Source organism: Anabrus simplex, chromosome 9 (genome assembly GCF_040414725.1).
Source record: "Anabrus simplex isolate iqAnaSimp1 chromosome 9, ASM4041472v1, whole genome shotgun sequence".
Taxonomy (NCBI): Eukaryota; Metazoa; Arthropoda; class Insecta; order Orthoptera; family Tettigoniidae; genus Anabrus; species Anabrus simplex.
In genome coordinates, this window is record NC_090273.1 from 12,032,470 (window position 1) to 12,056,252 (window position 23,783).

Here is a 23,783-nt window from a genome sequence, read left to right on the forward strand (position 1 = left end):
TCACGGGCATTCCGTTTCACAACTGCCCGGGGCGAGTGTACTGTGTTCGTTGCGCGCGTGATACTACTGAACGTGGCAACACTGCACCCGATATCACCACCTGGCCTGCTGTTAATCGCATGGTCCGGCGTACACAAAACCTCCTTTCAATATTACTCTTCATAAATTCAGTACCAAACTGTACGGTTACAGTTGTTGTAGTTTCTGCTAACCATGACTGAGTGCTTCAAAACAAGCCCAAGTTTGCTGCTGTATGTTTATGCTGGGCTGAGAATGAGTTGTTTTAGAAAAATGATAAGAACTTTTTTTGAGGTGGTTGAAAAAAAATTGTAACTTGAGTATTACACTACAAATACATGTGGTTATAACATATAAAATTTTCATTACCATCCGACAAGTAGTTTTCCTTGTAAATATTCCTAAGTGAGCACTTCCTAGAGAAGAAGCCAAAAACCTGGGTAATATTTATTACAACCACAAATAAAAAAGGTTTCATAAACGTCGAAAACAATGTGTCTTATATACGCTAATGTAGAATTAAACGTGGAAAATACTGGTATAACTCGCATTGCAATAGGTCTATTGGTTCGTGTGTAATTAAAGCCTAAACTCGAGTGTCCATAATAAAAAATCCGACAGTAGGATGCACTGATGACTTAATTGAAAAACAAGCGTGCAAAAAAAAAAAAAAAACAAACTGTACAACCCCCCCCCCCTCTACAGGCAAACTTCACAAGACATCCCCAATTAAGAAAGTCTTCATTGCAATATTTCATTCTCATGCTGGCGGGTACACTGTAAACATATCCTTGGACCAAAGGGTGGCATTGAGCTTGCTCGAGGGTTTGACATACATCAGGCACCTGTGCTGGACAGGGAAGGAACAGGTGGCAAATGGAATTGCAACAGTATGAAACATCATTGCCAATTTTCTGCTATCAATCATAAGAAGTCATAGCTAGCGTACTGCTAGTAAATTATACTAATGCTGTTAAGGTCTGCAGCAGACTGAACAATGTGGCAAGCTTTTCTCTAGCACCTCCCATATTCAGGGGAATGTTCCTGCTTTCTGGTCTATCCGAAATGAAGGACATGAAAGCTCGAGTCGTTCAATTTGAGACGTTGAATGTTCCAGCCAGAGTGGTAGAAATGTCACCAGAAACCATGGTAGAAGCAAGTGTATACTCCACCCCCCATTGCACGGCACTTTAATTTGGATAGAGTTGTATCATCTGTAAACATGTCCGACCGCATGGCTAATGCACTTGTTTGATTCGCTGCTGGGTAAGAGATTGTAAACTCATTGGTTATTTCCTCTGGTTTGAGGAGTTGAGTGTTTGTGCCATCTTCAACATCAGATTTCATTCTAGGTAGGGGGCCCTATCTTACAGACGTCTTAAGTGAAAAACACACTGCGTAGCGTGTTATATACAAGCTATTATGGTACATGATACTGAGAAATATACTGTACATTGTAAACTTTCTTTAGGGATGCCCCTTTTAAATTGGTTTCTCACTTCTTTGAAATATATTTAAACATATTGTGTATATATAAATAAACTCTCTACGTCTATCTCAAGTTCCTTCGACATTAAAGACATGTATACGAACATTCCTATAAAAGACACTATCCAGACTATAAAAACTAATTTATTAGACCACAAACGCATCAGTAAACCTGAAATAGGAAACTTCATAACTATCCTGGAATTCGTATTGAACCATAATTTCTTTTCTTTTAATAATAAAATTTATCAGCAAGACGGACTACCTAAGGGAGCACCGGCCTCCGGAATTTTAGCTAACATATACCTCGATCACTTGGAATACACTCAGGCCACATTAAAGGACTAGATTTCTGGGTACGCTTTGTTGACGATACTTTTGTCATTATAAACAAAGAACTTAATGACAGTCAAAGTATTCTAAATACCTTGAATACTTTAGACCCAAACATTAAATTTACAGCGGAAGAAGAAGGTACACTCAATTTTCTAGATATTCAAACAATTCGGATAAACAACCATTTCCAGTTTAAAATACACAGAAAACCCACTTTTACACCGACTACAATTAAAAGCGATTCTTTACATCCCACTTCACAAAAGAAATCCGCCTACTACAGTTTCGTCAACAGGGCCTTTGAAATCCCGTTAACAAATACAGACAGAAAGAAGGAACTATCTTTTATTCGTCAACAAGCCTTACATAATGGTTTCAGTTTGAAATTCATTAACAAAATCATTACCAAGTGCAAATATCAACAACAAATTAAACTAAAGCAACAATCGGAGAATGCAAAGAAATACGTCAAATTCACCTTTAATAACCCGAGGATTTATGAAATCACAAATTTGTTTAAGAAGCAAAATACCAAAATAGCTTTCTCAACCAACAACAATAAAAAACACAGATTTTTTAATCACAATAAAGTCAATAAACTTAAAGATGACGAATTCCAGGAATCTGGCATTTACAGATTGACATGTACCCAGTGCAAAAAAACATACGTGGGGCAATCCGGGAGGAGCTTTTTAATTAGATATCAGGAACATGTTAATGCAGAGAAATACAGAAGAAACTCTGCTATGGGAGCTCATATGAAGGAGGCAAATCACAATTTCACTAACATCAGACAAGATCTCCAAATTATCAGTAGGATTAATAAAGGAAGTTTAATGAATAACCTAGAAAACATCCACATTACTCTCAATAAACTAGAGAACAGGGAACGGAATCTAAAAGAAACGAACAAAAAAAACCTCCTATACGAACAATTTGGTAAATACGTGGAAATGGTAAACAGTAAACAAACAAGACTAACAAATGAAATACTCGAACACGATGTCACTGAAACACAACCAGTAATCCCTCCCCCCTCACAAGACGTACTAGATGACGACACAATTCTACTTCCCCTTCCTCCGGAATATTCCACGAACAATCAGACCATGTCACACTGCTATCACACTAGGTCATGCACGAAGGCAGTTCTCCAAGGCAACGCGGATTAAACATTTGCCAGATAAGGTAAGTCAAGGCCACGCAATCTCGAATACAAATATCTTCCCGCTATCTATTTAGAATTCAGAGCTTTTTACTTTTATCATATGTCATATTTTAATATATTACGATCTCCTGCTGGTTACAGATCGCGAGGCAAGCTGCCCGAATCAGATCGCCATTTTATATAACAGAAGCCACCACAGGGTTTTAGCAAGTTAAACGACTAACACAATTTCTTTTATCACATTCCGAAGAGCAATTCTCGGAAGTTAAACAGTCAACACGGCCTTTTAACCACAAGAATATCACTCAAGGAAGTTATTGAATATAAACAACAAATACCTGAAGACTGGTGCATATGACATACACTTTCATTCAAGCACAAGTGTTTTTTGAATAAATGCCTTACCATAGACACTTTAGAATATTTTAAAGTATGTTTATTAAAAACAAAGTGCTTAACATCACCACAGACACGAATTTTAATTAAGTTATTATTTTCTCACAAATGCCTGAAGAATATTACAAACACAAACTTTTTATTCACGCCACCTAATGTTATCAAAAAGAATTTCACCACAGATGCTTTTAAATATTTAAAATATGTTTTTCATCATTTAAGTTTTTAAACACAATTGTAAACGATACTGTAATTTAAGTATCATTCACATAAATCTCCTTACTCCCAACCCCCCCCCCCCCCATCGTCCATTTCATTTAAAGCATCTAGAACAATAGTTTTTAGATTCCCATGGGATATAGTTTTAAGATCCAATGTGCTTGCTTTTAAATGTTATCATCTAAGATTTTTTATATACAGCTGAAGATGACCACTAAGTGGTCGAAACATGTACTGTGTTTGTTAATGTATTTTTAAGTTTGCCAAAGGCAAAAGAAATAAAGTATCGATTAGGTGGCCTTTTAGATTAATTTGTTGATTATCTCTTTCAAAGCGATATTGATAAAACGAGAATGCTTCAATAGCTGAAACTGCATCAGATAACAGCTATCTTCTCTTTACCAGAAGAAATACAATGAACCACAAATTACCAAGATGTTCTTACCTTTCTCCATCAAAATGATAGTTAACGCAGTTTAATCTGTTGGCATGAGTGTGAACTACTGTATGTACATCTTTGAGTTCACCTCCACAGCAATACAGAGAAAACAAGAACTGGAACTGGCACCAGATATAAGTTATCAGAACAAATATTGATGAACTGTTTAGTGATTAATAATGCATGAACCATCTTCACCATTCTGGTGAATGAGATAGGGCCATTTAACAAATTTTGATCGTAGATGCTTGTTGTAGGTATTTATCACGGTTCGGGAAAGCCTGACTCCTTGGCTGAATGGCCAACATCAAGGCTTTCGGGTCAGAGAGCCCTGGCTTTGACTCCTAGCTGGGTTGAGGATCTTAGCTGTCTCCGGTTAAGCACCTTTGGCTTAACACACCACAGAACACACAACACACCACAGAAACAAGCAACAACAGATACATCCTTCCAAATGGGCTTAGCATCAGGATAGGCATCTGGCCATAAAACATGGCCAAGTGCAGAGTGCACAAGTGCGATACACGACCCGACCATTTAATAATGTGACTCGGGCAAGGTGGGAATTTCACCCGTTGGATTCTTTCTCAATAAAATGTGTCTCATTCTGCAAGATAAGATTGTCATGCCGGTCAAGTAGCAACACGAACATCGTCTATTGTAGTAATTACGACTTTCAAGTTTTATGAACATGCTCATTTCGAATTTCCAATTACTTCTCACAGTAATTTCAGCTATTGAAGAAAGATTTACGTACTAGTTCTCAACAAAATTGAAGTTACTGCTCCTACAAGCCACCGGTTTCTTTTTATATTAATTAAGCATAAATATATTCCTACTACACAACTGCTATACTAAGAGAAGCAAAATTAGACAATGTATATGTGTTTGGATCTCTGTTTGTCTACACAGAAGGGTTATGGGAAAGGTACAGAGAAAGAACACTTATCATTATAAAAGTACAACTTTAATGGAGAGGATAAAGAAAAAGAAACCAAACCACAATATCACTTTTAACAAATGTTGTAAAAGACCTGATTTGTAAAAGAAAGACTACCAAACTACTGAATATCATAACTTTCCCACCACATTCTCAATCTGCAATAAAGAAGAGAAATTCATACAACATCCCTGTACAAAACTAGGTAATTACTTTTTTTTTCACTTCAGAATGTATAAAATGTATTTCTTTTGTTTCTATAAATGCTTATAAAAATGTCTGGTGAAGAATGAATATTGTCATTTAAACTTTCATCTTTCACACATCAAATGAAGTGGTACTAAAAATACAGCTCTCAGCATGAGGCAGGAAATTTGTGTGCAGCATTCGTTCCCAAATACCAGAACCCTCCTAAGCTAAACACATGGAATGCAATTTCGAAAAATCAAGATAGAACCAGTATAAACTAAATTTTTCTTGTATTAAAAAATAATCATTTAATTTGAAGTCATGGTGTGCTTGACATTGCATTTTCCATCCAACAGCTACACCTTATGAAGTACTCACCATTTTCAATGGGTAATAATGAAACTGATTCTCCACAACGACGATTTCAAACACTTCACGATTTCTACTCACAGTAGTTTCCAAGAACATTCTTTACATTATCCTGCAGTTTAATATCAAAGCTTTTTCACTTGTTTTATTTCTGCTTTCAGTCTTATTTGATAGAAAAATTTGCATTAAAACTTTTTCAAAAATGCTACTATTATATATTTTTTAAAGATGTAAGATCCAAACTTTTAATGACTGCAAGCTCCTGGTGAAACCTTCAGCAAGAAGTTAAAACAACAGTGTCTGAAATGCATGCTTCCATCTCACCACCCTTTAATCAGAACATCTTCACCTATGAACAGTGAAACAGCGGTAAGGGCAGATGAGATCTACTGCAAGTCATGTTTCTCGAGTGAAATAAGGAACACGGCAAGATCAAAAGTGACTACAGATACTTTTCCGAAAATGAACACTCTGGTTGACCTGAGACTGCATGGACGGATGAAATAATTAATTGAGCAGAGTAGCGCGTTCAGCAGAACTGTCGCAGAACCGTTGAGGTTATCACTAACACCCATCCGAGGCCACTGCTGATGCATTTTGACCGACGTGCCTTGTCACTTAACTTCTGCACAAAAGGAAGAATGGGTGCAAATACCGCGCAAGTTAATTAAGAAAGCCAAAGAGATTCAACTCCTCTGGATAACGTGAATCTTGGCGTTATTTGTTTCACATCCAGTCAATGTCTTCATCGCAACCGAAGAAAATAGCGCATGCTGGAGTTGTTTCCTTAATTTGTAAGGAATTGTACCTGTGTATTTTCCCTCATTCTACACTGTATGTAAGTGGTCTGAGATTTTCAAACAAGGAGAGGAACACAACAAATCCCACTACTTTTCATCACACCCATGGATATCATTTTTAAGAAAATTAAAGCACTGGATGCTGGTGATTTAAATGCACTGGTTTTTGCTGCTCAACATGCTATCTGGGGAGAGACAGAGTTGGATATTTGGAGTAGCAAGTTTAAAAAATGTAAGTTAACTGTGAGTAAAAAAAAAAACAACCCAGTGACATGAAAATGAGTAGAACATTCATTCAGTGCACTGTATGGATAGAGAGAGCTGAATGTTTGGAAAGCTTTAGCTATCTTGGAAGTGTCAACTCCGATAATGGGAGGGCTAATTAGAAGTACAAAATACAGTGGCCCAACCATCCCACATTTTATATCAACTGTAGAAGCTTGTATGGGACAAAGCAGTTCCTTCAAGAGAAGGAAAGACCAAGGGCTACACAGCTGAAATGTACAGAGAATGCAGGAGATGTAGATTTCCAGGCAGAAATTAGAGAGGACAGTGCTTGGAAAAGACCATCAAATGTCCCAGAATAAGGTGTCTGGACCAAATTAAACAAGATCTAGCAAGATGATATAATGAGACAAGAAGTTTGGAGACATATCATTCACACACGTTACACCTGGCCTACTGGACAGATCCACAGATGAAACTGATGATGATGATGACGACGACGACGACAATGAAGAAGTGGCCTGAGACGTGGCGAAGTGGGCAATGGTATCTTCGCCTGCATGTCAGTCCTTACAGGTTCCAGTTTATCACCAAACATCAACTGTATGTGTTTCAATATCCAGCTATTCACCCGATTTAGCTCCCCTACTACATCTACTAATCTATGAATGATAAACCACCTCAAGAGACAAGTTTTTCATCACCAAATGAGGTAAACACAAAATCAGAGGAGGCATTGTGAGAGGTTGTAAAATATGGCTTCCAGAAGCTTCACCAATGCTGGCAAAAGTACGTAGTCGTCCTAGAGGATTATTTTGAAGGTGAAGGTGCATCAGTATTTAGAAGTGCTCATGGTAAGGAACTATATGCCAAGTCTGCAAATTTTTGGATCCTACCTCATACAGGGAGTGACGTGATCAAACCCTGGCAAGAAGAAATGCATTAGGAACAAGGTATTCTAAAAATATATTGCACTGGAGAATCCTGTGGAGTACGAACATCAAAATTTATGAGTTTATAAATTCTGAGAAAAGATCCTTACCTCACTTACTAAAACACAGAGTAAAAAGTGTTAGAAAGATTCTTAAAAAAGTCTTAAGAGTTCTGGACACAGCTAAATAGTATCTTATTGTAATGTACTTGTGAATTATTTGCACCTGTTATCCACTTCATTACTTGCAGTGCAAGACTTTCTACTTTGGAATGTTGGAGGGACAGGGTCATTTTAAAAACGATGGATTACGCCTGCTTACAAAAGGTAACCTGAAACTCTGTCCAAAGCAAGTTTGACAAACGATTATAAAGCTATTTTAAAATAAAGAATATTTAAGTAATTCAACACGTTTCAGAATTTTATGGCACCATAAATATATTAACAGTATAAAATTCTGCAAAGGTAAAGTAATGAAACTTAGAACAATATGAACAAAATAATGAGCAAGTTTGGGAGAATGCTGCACTATCTCCTCCTTATTGCAAACTTTACTTGCTAATTAACACCTTTAAACCTTACGTGCATTGTATTTCTCTCTTTATACAAAACAGTTTCTAGAATGGAACAATGTAGCTCTCATTTCATATGCCATGCTGTAGATACGTCTAAACACAAGAAAGATGATGAAGAATATTTACAGAGAAACAATGAACACCCAAAAACCTTTTTTTAAATGAGGTGGTTTGTTTTCCCTGTCCATATATAATTTAATGGCAAAGCATACTGTTTAAGTCTTTGCATTCAATGAACTGTACATACAAGTAGTAGTTTAAAAAGCTGTCTCATCAAAATTGATCCACTAAAAATATAAATTAATGGGGACTGAATAAATTATTTTTGTAAAATGTGGAGGGAGTCTTTGAGAGCCAATAATGCATTTTCCTGACCAAAGTGTTTCTTCAGACCAAAACTTCCACAAAAGTCAGAAACATTTTTGGAATAATGCCTCTACACCCTACCAGCAGCCCTGTAACCATGACATTGTTGAGCTTGTAAAAGGTCCTAAAATAGTTTGCTGTTGGCTTATCTCCTTTTCCCGATCGACTATCACTGGCGGGTCTTTATTAGATTCAATCTAGTTTCCCTATTGAAAGCTAGGATGTCAATTGTGTGTGTATTTTGATTTGTTGCAACACGATGGAATTCCTCATATACCTCGTAGTTCTTTGGCCAGGACTGATGCTATCTCGCTCCTGATCAGATGGTGTATTCTGCAGGAGTCAAGGACATGAGCTAAAGTTTCAGTCTCGTTGAACAGTATCTGCAGCGTGTGCCATCCTGAGACTGCTCTTGCGCAGAACCCTCACAGGTGCTACATTACCTTGTATTTTAATGACATCATGCCATTCTGAACTACTCGGTCCTTGACTAGATTCGAGCCATTTGTAAGCTGATGGATAGAATTACAACTCTGCCATGAATTATTAACTGGCAAAACGTGAAGAAAGAAAAATTTAAATTTAGGTTCAGGTTTAATTTATGTTGTTGAAATGAGCTATCTGCAATGAGATCAATAAAATTGAGAAAAATATCGTCTTTTGCACGAAAAGATTAAGCAATACCAAGCTGGACTGAAGTACAAAATATTTCAATAATAAGACACACAGAATTCCACATGTGGAGAAAAAGTTTTTTCAAAATATGAGAAAGAAAAATTGAGCTTCAATAGGAACCTTCTGAAGTACAGAAAACCAATTTTGTGTGTGGTGTACATAACTGTTGAAATACAACCAGCGAAGGTGTAGTAAGTTTCTAATGTTCAAAGCTAATGTCAGACAATTGTCTCCATTTGCCTTTCTCTTTTCACTGGCATCCATTTCCTTCAATAGTTATCATTCAGTGGGAAAACAAAAAATGCAGTCTGTATAAAATGCTTAATATTAACAAAAAATATTCAGTGTAATAAGTTAAGAAAAGACATATTCTACTAGGCACGGCATGTGATGTGGAGTGCAGAGCCTGCAGTATGCTAGTGTATGCCGTATGGATTAAGAATGAAGTCAAACTTTTTGAGTGTATTGTTTGCTCTTCCATTAGGTGGATATATCAACTGTTTGCTTTCCTTTCAGCGACTGTGACAAATGATCATGACGGGAACCTGTAAAGTGCGCCTTTATGATGAGAATATTTCTTTGCTTTTGCTTTGAACAACAAATATAATGATTTGGGTGATAGCATTCTTAACTTCAATTATGCAGTAGTTTATAAAAACGAATGTAGAAATTTGTTGAGCTGCACACTTGTGCATTTCAGCGGGAAGGTGTGTATACTTAAGCGGTTTAAAGGGAATTATTTCATAACAGAGTAGGAGGTGTGTGTTCTATATTTTACTAAAATTTAGTGTGTATACGTGCTGAAACTATCGACCTGCAGTGGTTCCAATATTGCACCTTTTACACTCCTAACTTGTGGCGAACAGCAGCCTCCACTCGCACTGTGATTGGTCGCACGCTAACGAGTCTCTTATGCCACGTCAACCCAGACTGCAATGAATGTGTGGGTCTTGAAAAAAGTTGTTTATATTTTTCTGTTGTGGTTGGCCACCATAAGCCACTAAACCAGAAGCAAAACTCACTGTATAAAGTGTTTTGTTTGCCTGTCCCTCTTTGTGGTAAACTACTTTAAAATGTGCACCAGATTAAATGGAACATCTGATTGAATGCTTTTCATAATATTCTGTCCACAACAGTTAGTCATAAGGCACTTAAGATACTTTACATTCACCATTCTTAGTGGGAAAAACTTGCCCAATAAACAGAATATGAACAGCAGAAAGAATTTTTTAAAAAGTATTTCTTTCTCTCTTTTTGAGACTGTATAGCCATTCCAAAAACAAAAAGGTAAAGAAAAAGTTTTCAGGTGGGAAAATAATGACTATGCTTTTTGAGAATCGCAGGAAGAAGTATACCCAGCATCTACCAATTTCCTTCAAAATTAAATAAAAAATCTGACCTGGGCATAAGTAAACTGAACGCTTTCCCCCTGTGGGTGGGGCCTGCCCTGGTCAGCTCAGGTCTTTCATTTCTATGCCCTTCCTTTTCCTTTGTCAATACCTTCTTTCTTCAAAGGATCTTATTAGTGTCAATAGAGGATGGTCTCCCATTTCTATTTTTTCTTTAAACAATAATCACCACCAATCGCTGGATAACTATATCATAATTCATTGTCAAAATTATATCAACATGGACAAGGAAAACTGAACCAAAAGAAAGGAGAGGATGACAAATAGAAAAAACATTTACAGTTGGAGGTTCACATACACCTTTAGAAGCCAATAAACCGTAAGCCACCAGCCACCATAATGGAACACTGAGACAAGAAACTTCCTTCAATACAGAAAGCACTATTTACAATACAGATACTAACATATCTTTGAGCTGACCTCAATCTCAGGAACTATACTTTATGGCGAGTTCATACAAGTGTACAGCACCTTGGCTGATACCAGAGAACAACATATGAACTAGCCATGTGAAGGAAACCTCCTGTCAACATATGTTCCAAGGCACCAACAAGCCAAGGAAATACCCCTGAAAATTGTGGCTGATACTCACTTGGTTTGTCTCTGTCTGGAAAAGAAGGAGTACCAGGGAGTAAGGCTTTCGGCTTCTTTCTTTTGGGATCTATGAAAGTAATCAACAAAATAAATAAGTAAAATAAAAAACATGAAAGGAAAACAAATAAAACAAAGACAAAATAGTAAAATGCCATAATGTAGTGTGTATATGTACAAACAGTAGTAACATTAGTTTCTGAAATAGTCCTAAGATAAAAGAGAATGTTATAAGGCAACTTCTATATATAAATATAAAAACATTTTGAAAAACAATAAAAAACCATTAGAAAACTACAACAACCAGGATCTTCATCCATTTTCCTTCAACCTCACAATAAGCTAAATTCACAATTTTTAGAATATACTGTAACATCTACAAAATTTGTTAAACAAATTTCTTTTTTTAAGTATGAAATTGTTATCGACAATTAGTCAGCTGAGCAGTTCATAACTATATCAAATGCTTCTAATTGTAATTTCAATCTCTTTGGCATTACGAACACTAATCTCTTCATCTTAATGCAGCTATAACCGTAACACAGTCTTTCAAAACATTTGTGGTAAATTATCCATAGACGACATTAGTTTATTCCAAGGGTGACCAGGTTAGAAACTATGGCACGAAGTGGAGTGCGAAGTACCCGTCTATATTTTGCTGTGTTCTGATGTCAATAACACATTCTGCCGCAGCGTCGTGGCACAATCAAGCACTGTTATTAAATAATTAAAACTGTTACCAGTCAATTTTTATTAATTTGTATTCCACAACACATCTTAGAGCTTTCAGGTGGTGAAATGGTGACATTTAATTGTAGCTCTTTTTGATACACAAATTGCATTATGAATGTTCAGCTACGGAGGGTGAATTAAAGGTGTCTCAGAAATATACAGCTGCTTCTAAAGCTTAATACTGTTTTGAAATATTCATTTTTATTACTGAGTATGTGTTTAGGATCTATTAATTGATGTCTATAAATTTCTAGACATTCTAAAATGTTCAATTGTATCCCTTGTGGATATGTGTGTAAAACATAGTGAGATGTGAAAAGGATCTACATGATATTAAAACCACTGGCACTGTTGTTTCATAATAAGAAGTGACGAGGAATCAGGTGATATTTAACGAAGTGCGTGTGTCACCAACATTACAAAACGCTAGGAAATATAGACAGGTACGTTGTGCACAACACAGTACCAAGGTCGTGAATCCAACACTGTGATCCCTGCTTTATTCAATAACACATCAGACAAGAAAGATCTCAGGAAACAATGAGGCATGTACAAAACTTTGCAGGAGCAGTAAACAAATTGGAAGTAAGCTGTCATATTCTTTGTGAATGTAACACACTTTACTTTTGCAAATTGTGAAAACAACATATTTTCTTTTCATGAAAAATAAATAAAATTCAACATAAATTACTGAATTACTACCTGCCAATATATCTTTGTGAATAAGGTTAACATTAATTAAACCAAAGTTATTCTTCCAATACAAACAATCTATGTTTTTAAATGATACAGGAGAAGATAAACCATGAAGAAATCTGTAGCTTGAATTTGAAGTTTACACATACATTTCATGAAACTATGTATAAACAGAAAACAAGAGAGAGAGAGAGAGAGAGAGAGAGAGAGAGAGAGAGAGAGAGAGAGAAAGAAAAAAGGAGTTTACCAAGGACATTCTTTACACAAGTTAAGCAATAAGTGTCCCCTGATGGGAAGGAAGTGATACATCAAACAGATCATTTTTGAAAAGTATGACAGAAAAGCCATGAAAGGATAGGGTAAGAAAATAAGATGTCCAGAAGAGAATCAGAGCAGAAAAGCTTTTCCACAGAATGCAGACAAACTGATATGGTTTGGACATGTTAAGAGAATGAAATAAGAAAGGAAACCAATTGGATAATGGAGACACAAATATTGAAGGACGAACGTGAGGTAGTCACAAACCAAGATGGTTAGACTCGTTCAAGAACAGTATAATTAAAAAGGAACCTGGATCGGAACACAGTTAAGGACTAGCAATAGTTGTTGGATAGAAGATGGAATAATTATTAACAGCCTGACCCAGCAGTAAAACAGAAATTGATGATTAATACAGACAATTGAATCCTTAAATAGTTCAAATTTCCAACAAATAGAATAAGTGCCAAGTAAACGACCCACACTATAAACGTCTATTTTGGATGTACAGTATTATACAAGTAAGGGGTTAAGATATTTTAAAATTTTAGGCTGTAGTTACATGTCATGAAAATATGATGCAGGAACGGGGACAAATGTAAAAAAAAAAATGTAGCTATCACACTGCTCCATAAGTCCTATACAATTCTTTAGTAAACATGCAACTTGGTTTCCTACAACACATTTTAAAGAGAAACATGAGATATTATCCATGTTTAACATAAATAACTTGGGTAAATTTCAGTCATGAAATGCAGCAGCTGATAAATGTGTTTGACCAAAAAATTCACTGTGTATCTTTTACAATGAGTCAGAAAAATCTTAAAAACTAAAACTATTATCACTTATGTTCCTTGTTTTTGATCAATACCAGTTAAACAATGCTCTGAGGAAAACAAGGTAACTGTTCTTACCGTAAACAGCTGAAATTCAAATGTAACCCACTAAAATTATTGTAGGCCTATTGACCTTTTATTTTCTCAATATCACATCATTTAAATTAATTATACAATTGACTAGTAAATTTGTTTTGACTTTCCTTTCTATATAATCAAGAGAGGCAAATCACAAAACAGAAAGCACAGCATTAATATTGACCAACAGGAAGCATTTGACTAGCTAAGTTTTCTTGCTTCTCTACTATTATCTGAACTTTTCAACAGACAACAAATAAGGAACAAGAGAGATTATTTAATAAAAATCTTTGTCTGAATAAAAATATTCATATTCATCAAACTTAAGTGTGTGTGCATAATTATTTTTAAAACAACTTCAACATTATGATAAAATTTTACAATAAATATTAGCAGAACCTCCCATAAAAAATGCTCATCTCTATCCTTCAATCTTCTATGTTGGCCACCTCCATTGGCAGGGACTTGTGTTTTCATTTTTTAAAATGGAAATCTGTGTCAATTTCAAAGCATTTTCCGTTATGTTTGTTTTAGAAATTTTGAGTATTTTTTTAAATTTAGGGGCATTTTTTAATTTTTATAGGTTTTTGGTGACATTATGATACATTTAAAAGATTTCAACACTTTTAGAGGTAATTTTGCAGGTAAATCAAATACTGAATCTTCTGTCGCTTTGAAATTCAGTTGCTCGTCTTTGCATTAATGCTCACCTTTGGCATAACTACAATATTGGCTTTAACCGGACACTGCAGAAAACACATTTGCTTTTCGACTGCTGCTATGAGTACTGAACATTACAGGCGTTAGCCCACATACATGTTCCACTACCAGATTACATGCCCAAAAAAAAAAAAAAAAAAATGATAGTAATAATGATAATAATAATAATAATAATAATAATAATAATAATAATAATAATAATAATAATATTGTCTTATATGGAACCAAACACAAACGAAAAGGAAACACGAGACTCCTTGGAAATGCCATGAGGTTCATACTCTGGAAACGTGACACCCCAGTAGTCATCCTCAGTCCCTGCATGCCACTTCCATCGTCTCCATAACTGCTCCTATGTAAACTGGAAATGTAGTTTACTTCAGAGGATCAGAATGAAACTTAACTGAGAGAGGAAGTTAACACAGAAATTTTCTTCACGCAAAAAGTTTATTAAGTATGGCAGCAGAAAAACAAAGAACACCATAGAAATTTTAAAAACTTAATGAGAAAAGTTAACTGTTGATGTTTGGTAGCAGGAAAAAGAAAGATGGAGTCCAAACTTGTGACTTTGCAGTATCATTTGCTTAAAGTTGACAGTTTTGACCTGTTCACATTTACTATACTATAGTACGTTATGAAGGAAAAACAAAACAAAGAAAAAAAAAACAAAAATCCTGCCTAAATTTAGAATTTTAACATAAGTAGTCTATAGTGGTTTCCTAAGCATTTTGGAATATATTTTAAAAAGTCAGTTTTAATGCAAACACGAAAAACACAGGTCCCTACTAATTCGTTAACGTTAGTAACTTGAGTAACAAACCTGCCCTTTACATAATCTAATGCTCATTTATACAGCAAAAATGTATAACTGAATGATTACACCCTGCAGCCTGACAGGAATAATTCCAAAAGAAGAAAATCACCTTTTTCACCAATGTCATATGGCTTGACACTCATTCACTGGTAGGTAGTGTAAGGAAGATCTTTCAAAGAATTTCAATGAATTAAACTATAATCCACCAGAGCACTCAATTGAGACAACTACAGTATTCAAAGTCCAAACCCTAGCATTACGTTTGCCTTACCTTGCTATGGCTTGATAAAGATAAATGCTGGGATAGTATCTTACTTCAGGTTCGGTAGGTTGACACGGTAATACTGAATGCTTGTTTACTGTGTTACCCTCTTCTACGACATTAACATCGACCCTAGGTAACCTTGCCTATGTAAGCTATTTCTTTTCATCTTGACTACATTTCCTGTTATGTAGAGAAGAGAATGAAATCAATGAAACAAAATTATTATGCTCCCACTGCACTTGAGAAAGGAATTATACTGAATATTAGCCCCCATTGTGCACTAGTCATGGAAACACTACTCATTCATTCATTTACATTTTGTACAGATATTGACAGCAGGTTTCACAGTAACACAAATTACACTTGTGTTATTTACTGCAGCTGGAATTTAAGGAGGATTGTAGAACATGGGGATATTACGAGGCTGATAACCTCACAAATTTACAATATTTGTGTTAGTATCTTATGGTATCACTACCTACCATCATAGAGGAAACAGACGGAGAGCAACAACATTCCATGAAAGAACGCATGGGGGAGTACACACAAAAGGAAGACATGGGTCTTTTTCGGCTGCAGCCTTTGGCAGTAGAGGATAGAATAATAATGGTATTTCATTTGATATCCACTTACTTCAAACTCTCTTCTCTGTATTTTCTGATACTCCAGCTCACCACCTGCCTCTCTTGTATCTTCTCATGTCTTACTTAACTAACCTCTTCCCGTTGGGCAAATATAACTTTCCTCTATCAACACTCGTTCCAGATTTTAATTTCTTTTCTATTCTTTGCATACACTCTTTCTCTTCTACAGATTATCCCATCTTCGTCTATTACAATGTCTTTCCGCTCCTCATCCTCACCTGTTTCACACTCAAAATCTTCCAATCCCGCTTCAGTTTCTTGCCGGATCCTTCCTAAACACTCTGATATTTATACATTTACTTTCCAGTTACCCCCATTGCAACATGCCTTTTGAATTCTACCTACAATAGACCTCTTACCACGCTTTCAAACTCTCCAAATTACAATCTCATACTCCCTTCCTGAATTCATGTTTACATCTTGGCCACTATCTTCATCGACTAAATATTAGATTTCCTCTTTATGCTTCCCCACCCACCATACGAAAACCTATTCTCACTTCCTGTTAGTGGACTTCCATTAACCTCACCAAACTCATCCTCTTACAAGAGACTGCTCTAAAACACAACCACCTCATTCATCTTCCTTTCATTCATCAGAATTTTATTCTTCATCTCAGTTGAAAACCTAGCACCCATTTCCACCACAATTCACGAGGCCAATGACAAACTTTCCCAGCACACTACATAAAATCTCCATAAACTGAACAAACTTTGTATAGACACCCTTAAAACAGGTATCTGTCTCCCACACCCAGCATATGTACCATCTGTTCATCAGCCAACTAACAACCCTCTAATGGCAGATCACTAAGCAAGCCACACTAATTCCCAGTCTTACACAAGAACTCAGACTGATTCTGCAACCCATACCATTCTGTATCTCTCGTCTTACACCTCACTGTCGAGAGGTCTCAGTCTGCCCCATTACAAATTCTTGACGATGGCCACTCTTTCACATCGCTTTCAGTACAAAGAGAATTATTAGTCACCAAATGATACTGGACCATCCTTGACTTGCTTCAAGAGCCCATTTAGTATGGAACCTCTCCCCTACCAGGCTATCTGCGCCCTCTCTTTCTGTCCAACACAACCTGATAAAACACAAATTCCATGCACTGATGGGACTTCAAGACAATCCGGACATAGTCATTCTTCCAGCTGGCAAAGGATTAACCACAGTCCTCATGAACAACCAGGATTATGACCGTGACTCTCCGCCACAACCACATATTGTACGCCCCCCTCAACGAAGAGCCCACACATGATCAGGATCTTACCTTAGCCATTTACATCACCATGGACCATATGAGGGTCTGTTTGAATACTCTATCAGTCTCCTCATCCAAACCAGCTCCATATTCCCAAGTTCCACATGCTTCCCATGATAGATAAGACCAACAATCCAAGATGCCACATAGTTTCCAGCCAAGGTTGTTTCACGGAATCCATTTCATAACTGCTTGATCAACATCTTCGTACATTCCCTTGACTCTTGCGTTCGTGACACCAGTTATTTTCCCCTCAGACTGCCTTCTAGTTTCTATTGACGTCACTTCAATTTACACCAACATCCCTCACACGGACAGACTTAGGACCATTGAGTCTTTCTTGAACACATGACAACCCAAAGCCCTGCCCTGGGAGCTACTTAATTCGTTGTCTACCACTCACAATACATCCTAACTCACAACTTTTTCAGCTTCAAGGAGCAATTACTCCACTAGATTCATGACACTGCTATGGACATGAGGTTGACCTCATTCTATGCAAACCCCTTAATGGGAAGACTCGAAAAGGATTTCCTCATTACTGAACCTCACCAGCCCTTAGTCTAGTGGAAGTTCATTGATGATATGTTTCTCCTGGGGCACCATGAAGCTAGCCTACTTGACTAATTAGAGTTGAAGCAGTGTAAGAATTAGTGTCCCTTTCACCTGGCAGATCTCCCCAACATCTCTCGTTTTACTGCTAATGGTTACCCCAACTGGATAACCGTCAGATCTCCCATGCCATGAATTCTGCCCCAGATTCTGTAAGCAAACTAACCCCATACACTTCATAACCACATATCATCCTGATCTACACAAAATCAACCCATTTGAAAATACACATTCTATCTTATCTCCTCCTCATGATCTTAAAAAAAAACCACATTCATATTCAGGCACCCACCTAGCCTCAAAAACATTCTCACTCACTATGAATCATCCAACCTCCAGCCACTTGTGTCTCTTTTCCCTGTGAACACAGATGCTGCAAGACCTGCCATTTACATATACCAATCACCACTTTCATCAGCGGCATCATCAAGTTTTATCCTATACAAGCTCGTCATGACTGCACTTCATCCAACATCATCTAACAGCTTCGATGCAGACTTTGCCCAACTTTCTACACTGGCTTAACTACTAACACTTTACCCAAATGAATATGTAACCACTGCAGTACCAGCAAAACCCCTAACATGGATCATCCTGTACCCATTCACACCTGGCACCATAAAAGCAGATTTAATTAAGGTTTTACAGGTAAAGTCCTCAAACATGTATCCCCAACTCTCCACCCCCTCGGCCTTAGAGATTCCAAAGTTGGACATCAACTGGTGCTCATGTCCTGGGAAACATCCAGGCTTACCTTTAGACAGCACCCCTTTTTACCATTTTCTTGTCTGTCTCCCCACTTCTTTACCTCAGTCAGCATCAAGTTGCCAACTATGATCACTACTATTATTATTCTATCCTACAATGAAGAAGGCTGCAGCCGAAAATTTTCGACCAATGTGTACTATATCCACGCTTTCTTACACGGTAAGTCGCTGTTCTCTACCTGTTATATAGACATTGAATCAATTATTCAGCAAGTTTTTCACCATTAGAAAGCTTATTTCTTCTAAATTATTACAGCAGAGCCATCTCCATACAGGCCACGAAGGCCTTTCGAGGAGTGGAAGATAAAGGCTTCCACTGTTCATAACCTCGGCACCAAGTGGATACTCCTGTGCCCAGCTGCCTCTCTCCCTAAGAATTAACCTGGTACATATTTTTGGTACAGGCTGAGTGAACTTCAGGGCCATATACACAGCCAGAGGCAGAAATCTTGTTTCTTAAATTTTTATATTTTCTGATGAGCACACCTTTTAACACCTTGGCTAAACAACTTCCCAGATTATTATAGGCTATATCTAATTATGTTAGCTTTTCAGGGGACTATATAGTTTTTAAAAAGTGGAGCTCGTCAGAAAATTTGTGCAACCGGGGACCCATAAAAATGAACATGCAGCCTGAACTGTTACTCCTATTAGAAAAAGAAGTCCAACTATACTAAGAATTACATAAAAAGTCTGTTGCATTCTCTTCTCAACTCTCATAGTTTTTCAGAAAGAACCTTTCTATGCTGTGGTGCATGTTTTATCCAATAAAAATAAAATTAATTGGTAAGTAGTCAGTTGTACCAAAAAGCAGCATACATACAGTATTTCAAATCACTGCATAATCCCAAATACCATCAGTATTTTTCTTGCAAAAATGTAGTTTTTTAAAAATAAGGTCAGGTCATATTCAAGGCTTTCATATGTGGTCTTATAATACAATGTTCTGAACGCAGATCAAAGTGGCAACAGCGGTTTCATGTCACACAACTTAGCAACAGCCTTGCTCTGTTGCTCACTTCCGTGTTATCGGAACCACATGGTGCGCCACCTGATTAATACTTTGAGTTGTGACGGAAGCGGAAACAATCACAAATTTTGCCACTGGCAGAAAATATCATATTGATGAATCATGTATTTGCGATTGGAGGAGGAAGAAGGATATACAGTAGAACCTCGATAATTCGAAATCGGTTAATTCAAAATCTCGCCTAATTCAAAGCAGCTCTCGTCCCGGAAACATGAGGTACGGTTTTGCATGTTATTTAAATAGTTTAATTCAAAATATGGATAACTCGTAATTCAAAGAACAATGTTGGTCCTGTTACCGAAATTCAGGCTTTTAATTTGAAACTGCCTTTACATTTTGAACAAAAAAAAGTATTTTACAGAGTAATTTAAATTCAAAATTTCTCCGTGTCATGAAAGAACGCATCTTCCGGAACGGGAAGAAGTACTTTGTGCACTTTCACCTACTTTGGCGTGTCTACAGTGTGCTTCATATCTGCTATGTTCGAGCGGAATCGTAATTATTTTGTATTCGGCGTTTTTAGGAAAGCCACAATATCACATAGCAGGCAGTGTGAGGAGAGATAGAATCCGCGAACAATGGTGATGCCGTGCCTATAATAAATTCGTATGCACCAAACAATATTATCAATGCCGATGAAACCGCATTGTTTGGTTTTTTTTTTTTTTTTTTAATGCTGAGGCCAAACGGACTTATGGTTTTAAAGGAAAGAATTGCCAGCTGGCAAATGTACTGTGTTGCTATGCACACTGCACAACAAAGCGAGAGACTTCCTTCGCTTGTCATAGGAAAGTTCGAAAAGCCACGATGTTTTAAGTGCGTCGGGCACTTTCCATGCCAGTACAAGCATCTAAAAATGCAGACAGTATAGTAATCCAAAAGATAAAGCACTTGCACAGGGGAGCCAGTATAGATTTCTCCTCGTCTCTGAATCATGCTTTCGTTCTTTTGATTTCACTGCGTGAGGTTATGTTTGCCGGTGAGTTATCCAAGTGCATTATTTGAATACTGTAAATGCATCTTGCTGGATACATTTTGGAAATAGTTTTTTCCATGACATTTGAAAGCTTTAAACTGTGAATCAAGGTTAATTGCATGCAGTAACGGGTCTTAGAATATACTGTGACTCTGCAAGGGCTGGCATTTCCGAAGTATGTGTTGGCGGTTAATTCGAAATAATGTAATTCGAAGTCCGATTTTTGCGTCCCAACGACTTTGAATTAACGAGGCTTTACTGTATAATAATAATAATAATAACATAGGTGGATTAGCGTGAAGATTGTTACTGTTATCCATTAGTAGTCCAACAATCTCTTTGCCTTTTCACTCAGTGAGAGAATCTTTGTAAATGTGGAAAGTGAGGGCAATGCAATAAAATGTGCAGCAAGGAAAAGGAATTGTACATCCGAGACGTTAAAGGAGAACACACTTTTTTTTTTTTTTTTTGCTAGTGGCTTTACGTCGCACCGACACACATAGGTCTTATGGCGACGATGGGATAGGAAAGGACTAGGAGCTGGAAGGATACGGCCGTGGCCTTAATTAAGGTACAGCCCCAGCATTTGCCTGGTATGAAAATGGGAAACCACGGAAAACCATCTTCAGGGCTGCCGACAGTGGGATTCAAACCCACTATGTCCCGGATGCAAGCTCACAGCTGCGCGCCCCTAACCGCACGGCTAACTCGCCCGATAGAACACACTTTTAGAAGTACAAGTGAGCGAGATGATGACAATAGGTAAGTTATTACTGGACTGTTTACCATCATTACTGACGGCATTGAAATCTAATTTCTAATTCTGACTTCTACATGGGCAGAACTGAGAATACACCTAGTATTTTATCACATGAATATGCTGTCTTTCTCCGGTTACATAAGATTACCTCATGTTCATGAATCCTTCCACACTGGTACACGAGTATCAAGCCAAAATATGAAGTAAGTAATAAAGGTAAAGATATATTCTGACTGTTATATCAACATTCCTCTACTCAACTTGGTGAAGCTGTGATTTCTTCGAATTTTTAGACTTTTCTAAGCAACTCATTACATTTACTGTAGCTTTTGTGTACAAAATGCTACAAGTTCTCACCATAAATATTTATTATTTGTATTTACAACACTGATATGTCTTTACTTTTACAAACTCACTATGTCCCAAAACGACAGTAAAAAGGAATATAAAACTGGCCTTCCTTCCGTGGGAGTATCATATTTTGTCATAATGTATTCCAAACCATATCTTTAGGACAAAATAAGGACAGTTTTAAAACCCTCATGAATAGACTTAAAGGTCAATATAGGTGAGATGTCAGATAACTGGTGATGAGAACAGATCAGTTATTATACCTGATGTAGATAATGTTTCTATCCCCTTTCAGTTCCTTTAGAATCTTTCTTCCCTTGTGAATATGTATGTTTTTATTCAGCTAGGGACCATAACACATACTCGAATACAAATCCTGGCACACTGATGTGATTAATAGCAAAATAAGTCAAGATTACGTAAGGATATCTCTGTTACTGTTTGATATTCGGCTGATATTGGATTCTGACTGTGATATAATGTTTCCACCTTCAACTGGACTATAATAAAAGGACATTTCATCAAATTCTGACACAGTGGCATGAGGAGCCATATCGGTATAAAGAGCATAATGTTCAGCCTCTGTCAGTTCCGGTGGTCCAGTAAGAGGAATTATAATGGAGGTCTCAGACTCTACCACGTCAGAACTTGATTGGAACATCCCAGCCTGAGATACATTCCCTGCGCTTCCTTGACGAGATATACTACCACCTCTTGGGGTCACACTACCCTCTTTTTTCCCCGATTTTCCTGGCTTTTTGGAGAACAGCTTCTGGAACAAACTTGGTTTCGACTGCTTAACGGCGGGAGCTGGAGATACTTCTGGTGGAGGAGGTAAGGTCTTATTGGGTGGAGTGAGGACAGGAGTAGTTTCGTGTGGAAACAGGTGTTCGGGTCGTGCCGGGGGTGTGGGAGGACTCTTTCTCACTCTCTTAGGTGGTAATGGTGGAAGTTTAGAATCTGGAGTTTCGGGAGTGGTGATGGAAGCCGCTGAAGCAGATATTTCACGCTTGTTGTTCTGTATGCTCGGAGGGGAGGGTAAGATAGAAATTACAGGAGACTGAGGGATAACATCTTCATATTTTTCCGATACTAAGTCCAGTGGTTCTATGGGATTTTTCATAGCCATTTGAAGACTTGAATAAGTTTGATTATCATCATACAGATCTTCAACATCCATTTCGATGATCTGTGGAGACTGACTGTCATCCTGAACTTGAGAAAGAGGATCTTCAGAAGCTTTAATACCACCTCCACTCAAAAGACGTGCATGAGTGTCCGAATAGATCTCATCCAGCTCTGCTACCTGAGAGATTAATTCGTTGAGAGAGCGGCAAGTTAAGGTGGGTGCTGAAGAAATGTCATTGCTGTTAAGGGAGTTTCTCAGATTCTCCTCATTTCTCAATTCTGTATCACAAATAATTTCAATATTAGCATTATCATCTTTGTTGCTGGTAATATCTTTCCATTTTTGAACTTCAGCATAGTCATATAAGGTCTTCTTGTCTCCTGATAGTTCTAATTTTGGTTCAACTACTTGCACTTCTTTTTGGTCCATTATGACTGTTCCAATTGTGGTATTCTCGTTCTCATCTTTGGTAAACACATTTTTATCTTGTGCATCATCGACTTTAGCTTCGACTTTCTCAGGAAGTGGGCCTGTTTCTGGCAAGGGGTCTGTAGGTTTCCCAGGCCCTCCCCAAAGTGAGGATGGCTCCAAAGTGTCTGGAGGAAGAGCCTTGCCGCCAGTCAGCATGGCTGTATTTGAAGCTAAGATACTTGAGAACATGGTGTAATTGCCCTTCTTGGCCAGGGCCTTGCGCAGAGACCAGAAAGACGG

The 23,783-nt window shown here is 37.3% G+C and overlaps 2 protein-coding genes across 3 annotated transcripts in view; both read right to left on the minus strand.

The window, feature by feature from the left end:
• LOC136880948 (proto-oncogene c-Rel) overlaps positions 1-23,783 on the minus strand; it is a 149,795-nt gene that overhangs the window by 50,998 nt on the left and 75,014 nt on the right. For both annotated transcript variants that reach the window (XM_067153486.2, XM_067153487.2), the window contains exon 8: positions 11,136-11,204. In XM_067153486.2, coding sequence (XP_067009587.1) covers positions 11,136-11,204 — 69 coding nt within the window. The remainder of the gene's footprint in view (positions 1-11,135; positions 11,205-23,783) is intronic.
• LOC136881013 (embryonic polarity protein dorsal) lies at positions 22,359-23,732 on the minus strand. Its single transcript, XM_067153592.2, has one exon. The coding sequence runs from the start codon at positions 23,730-23,732 to the stop codon at positions 22,359-22,361; it is 1,374 nt and encodes a 457-aa protein (XP_067009693.1).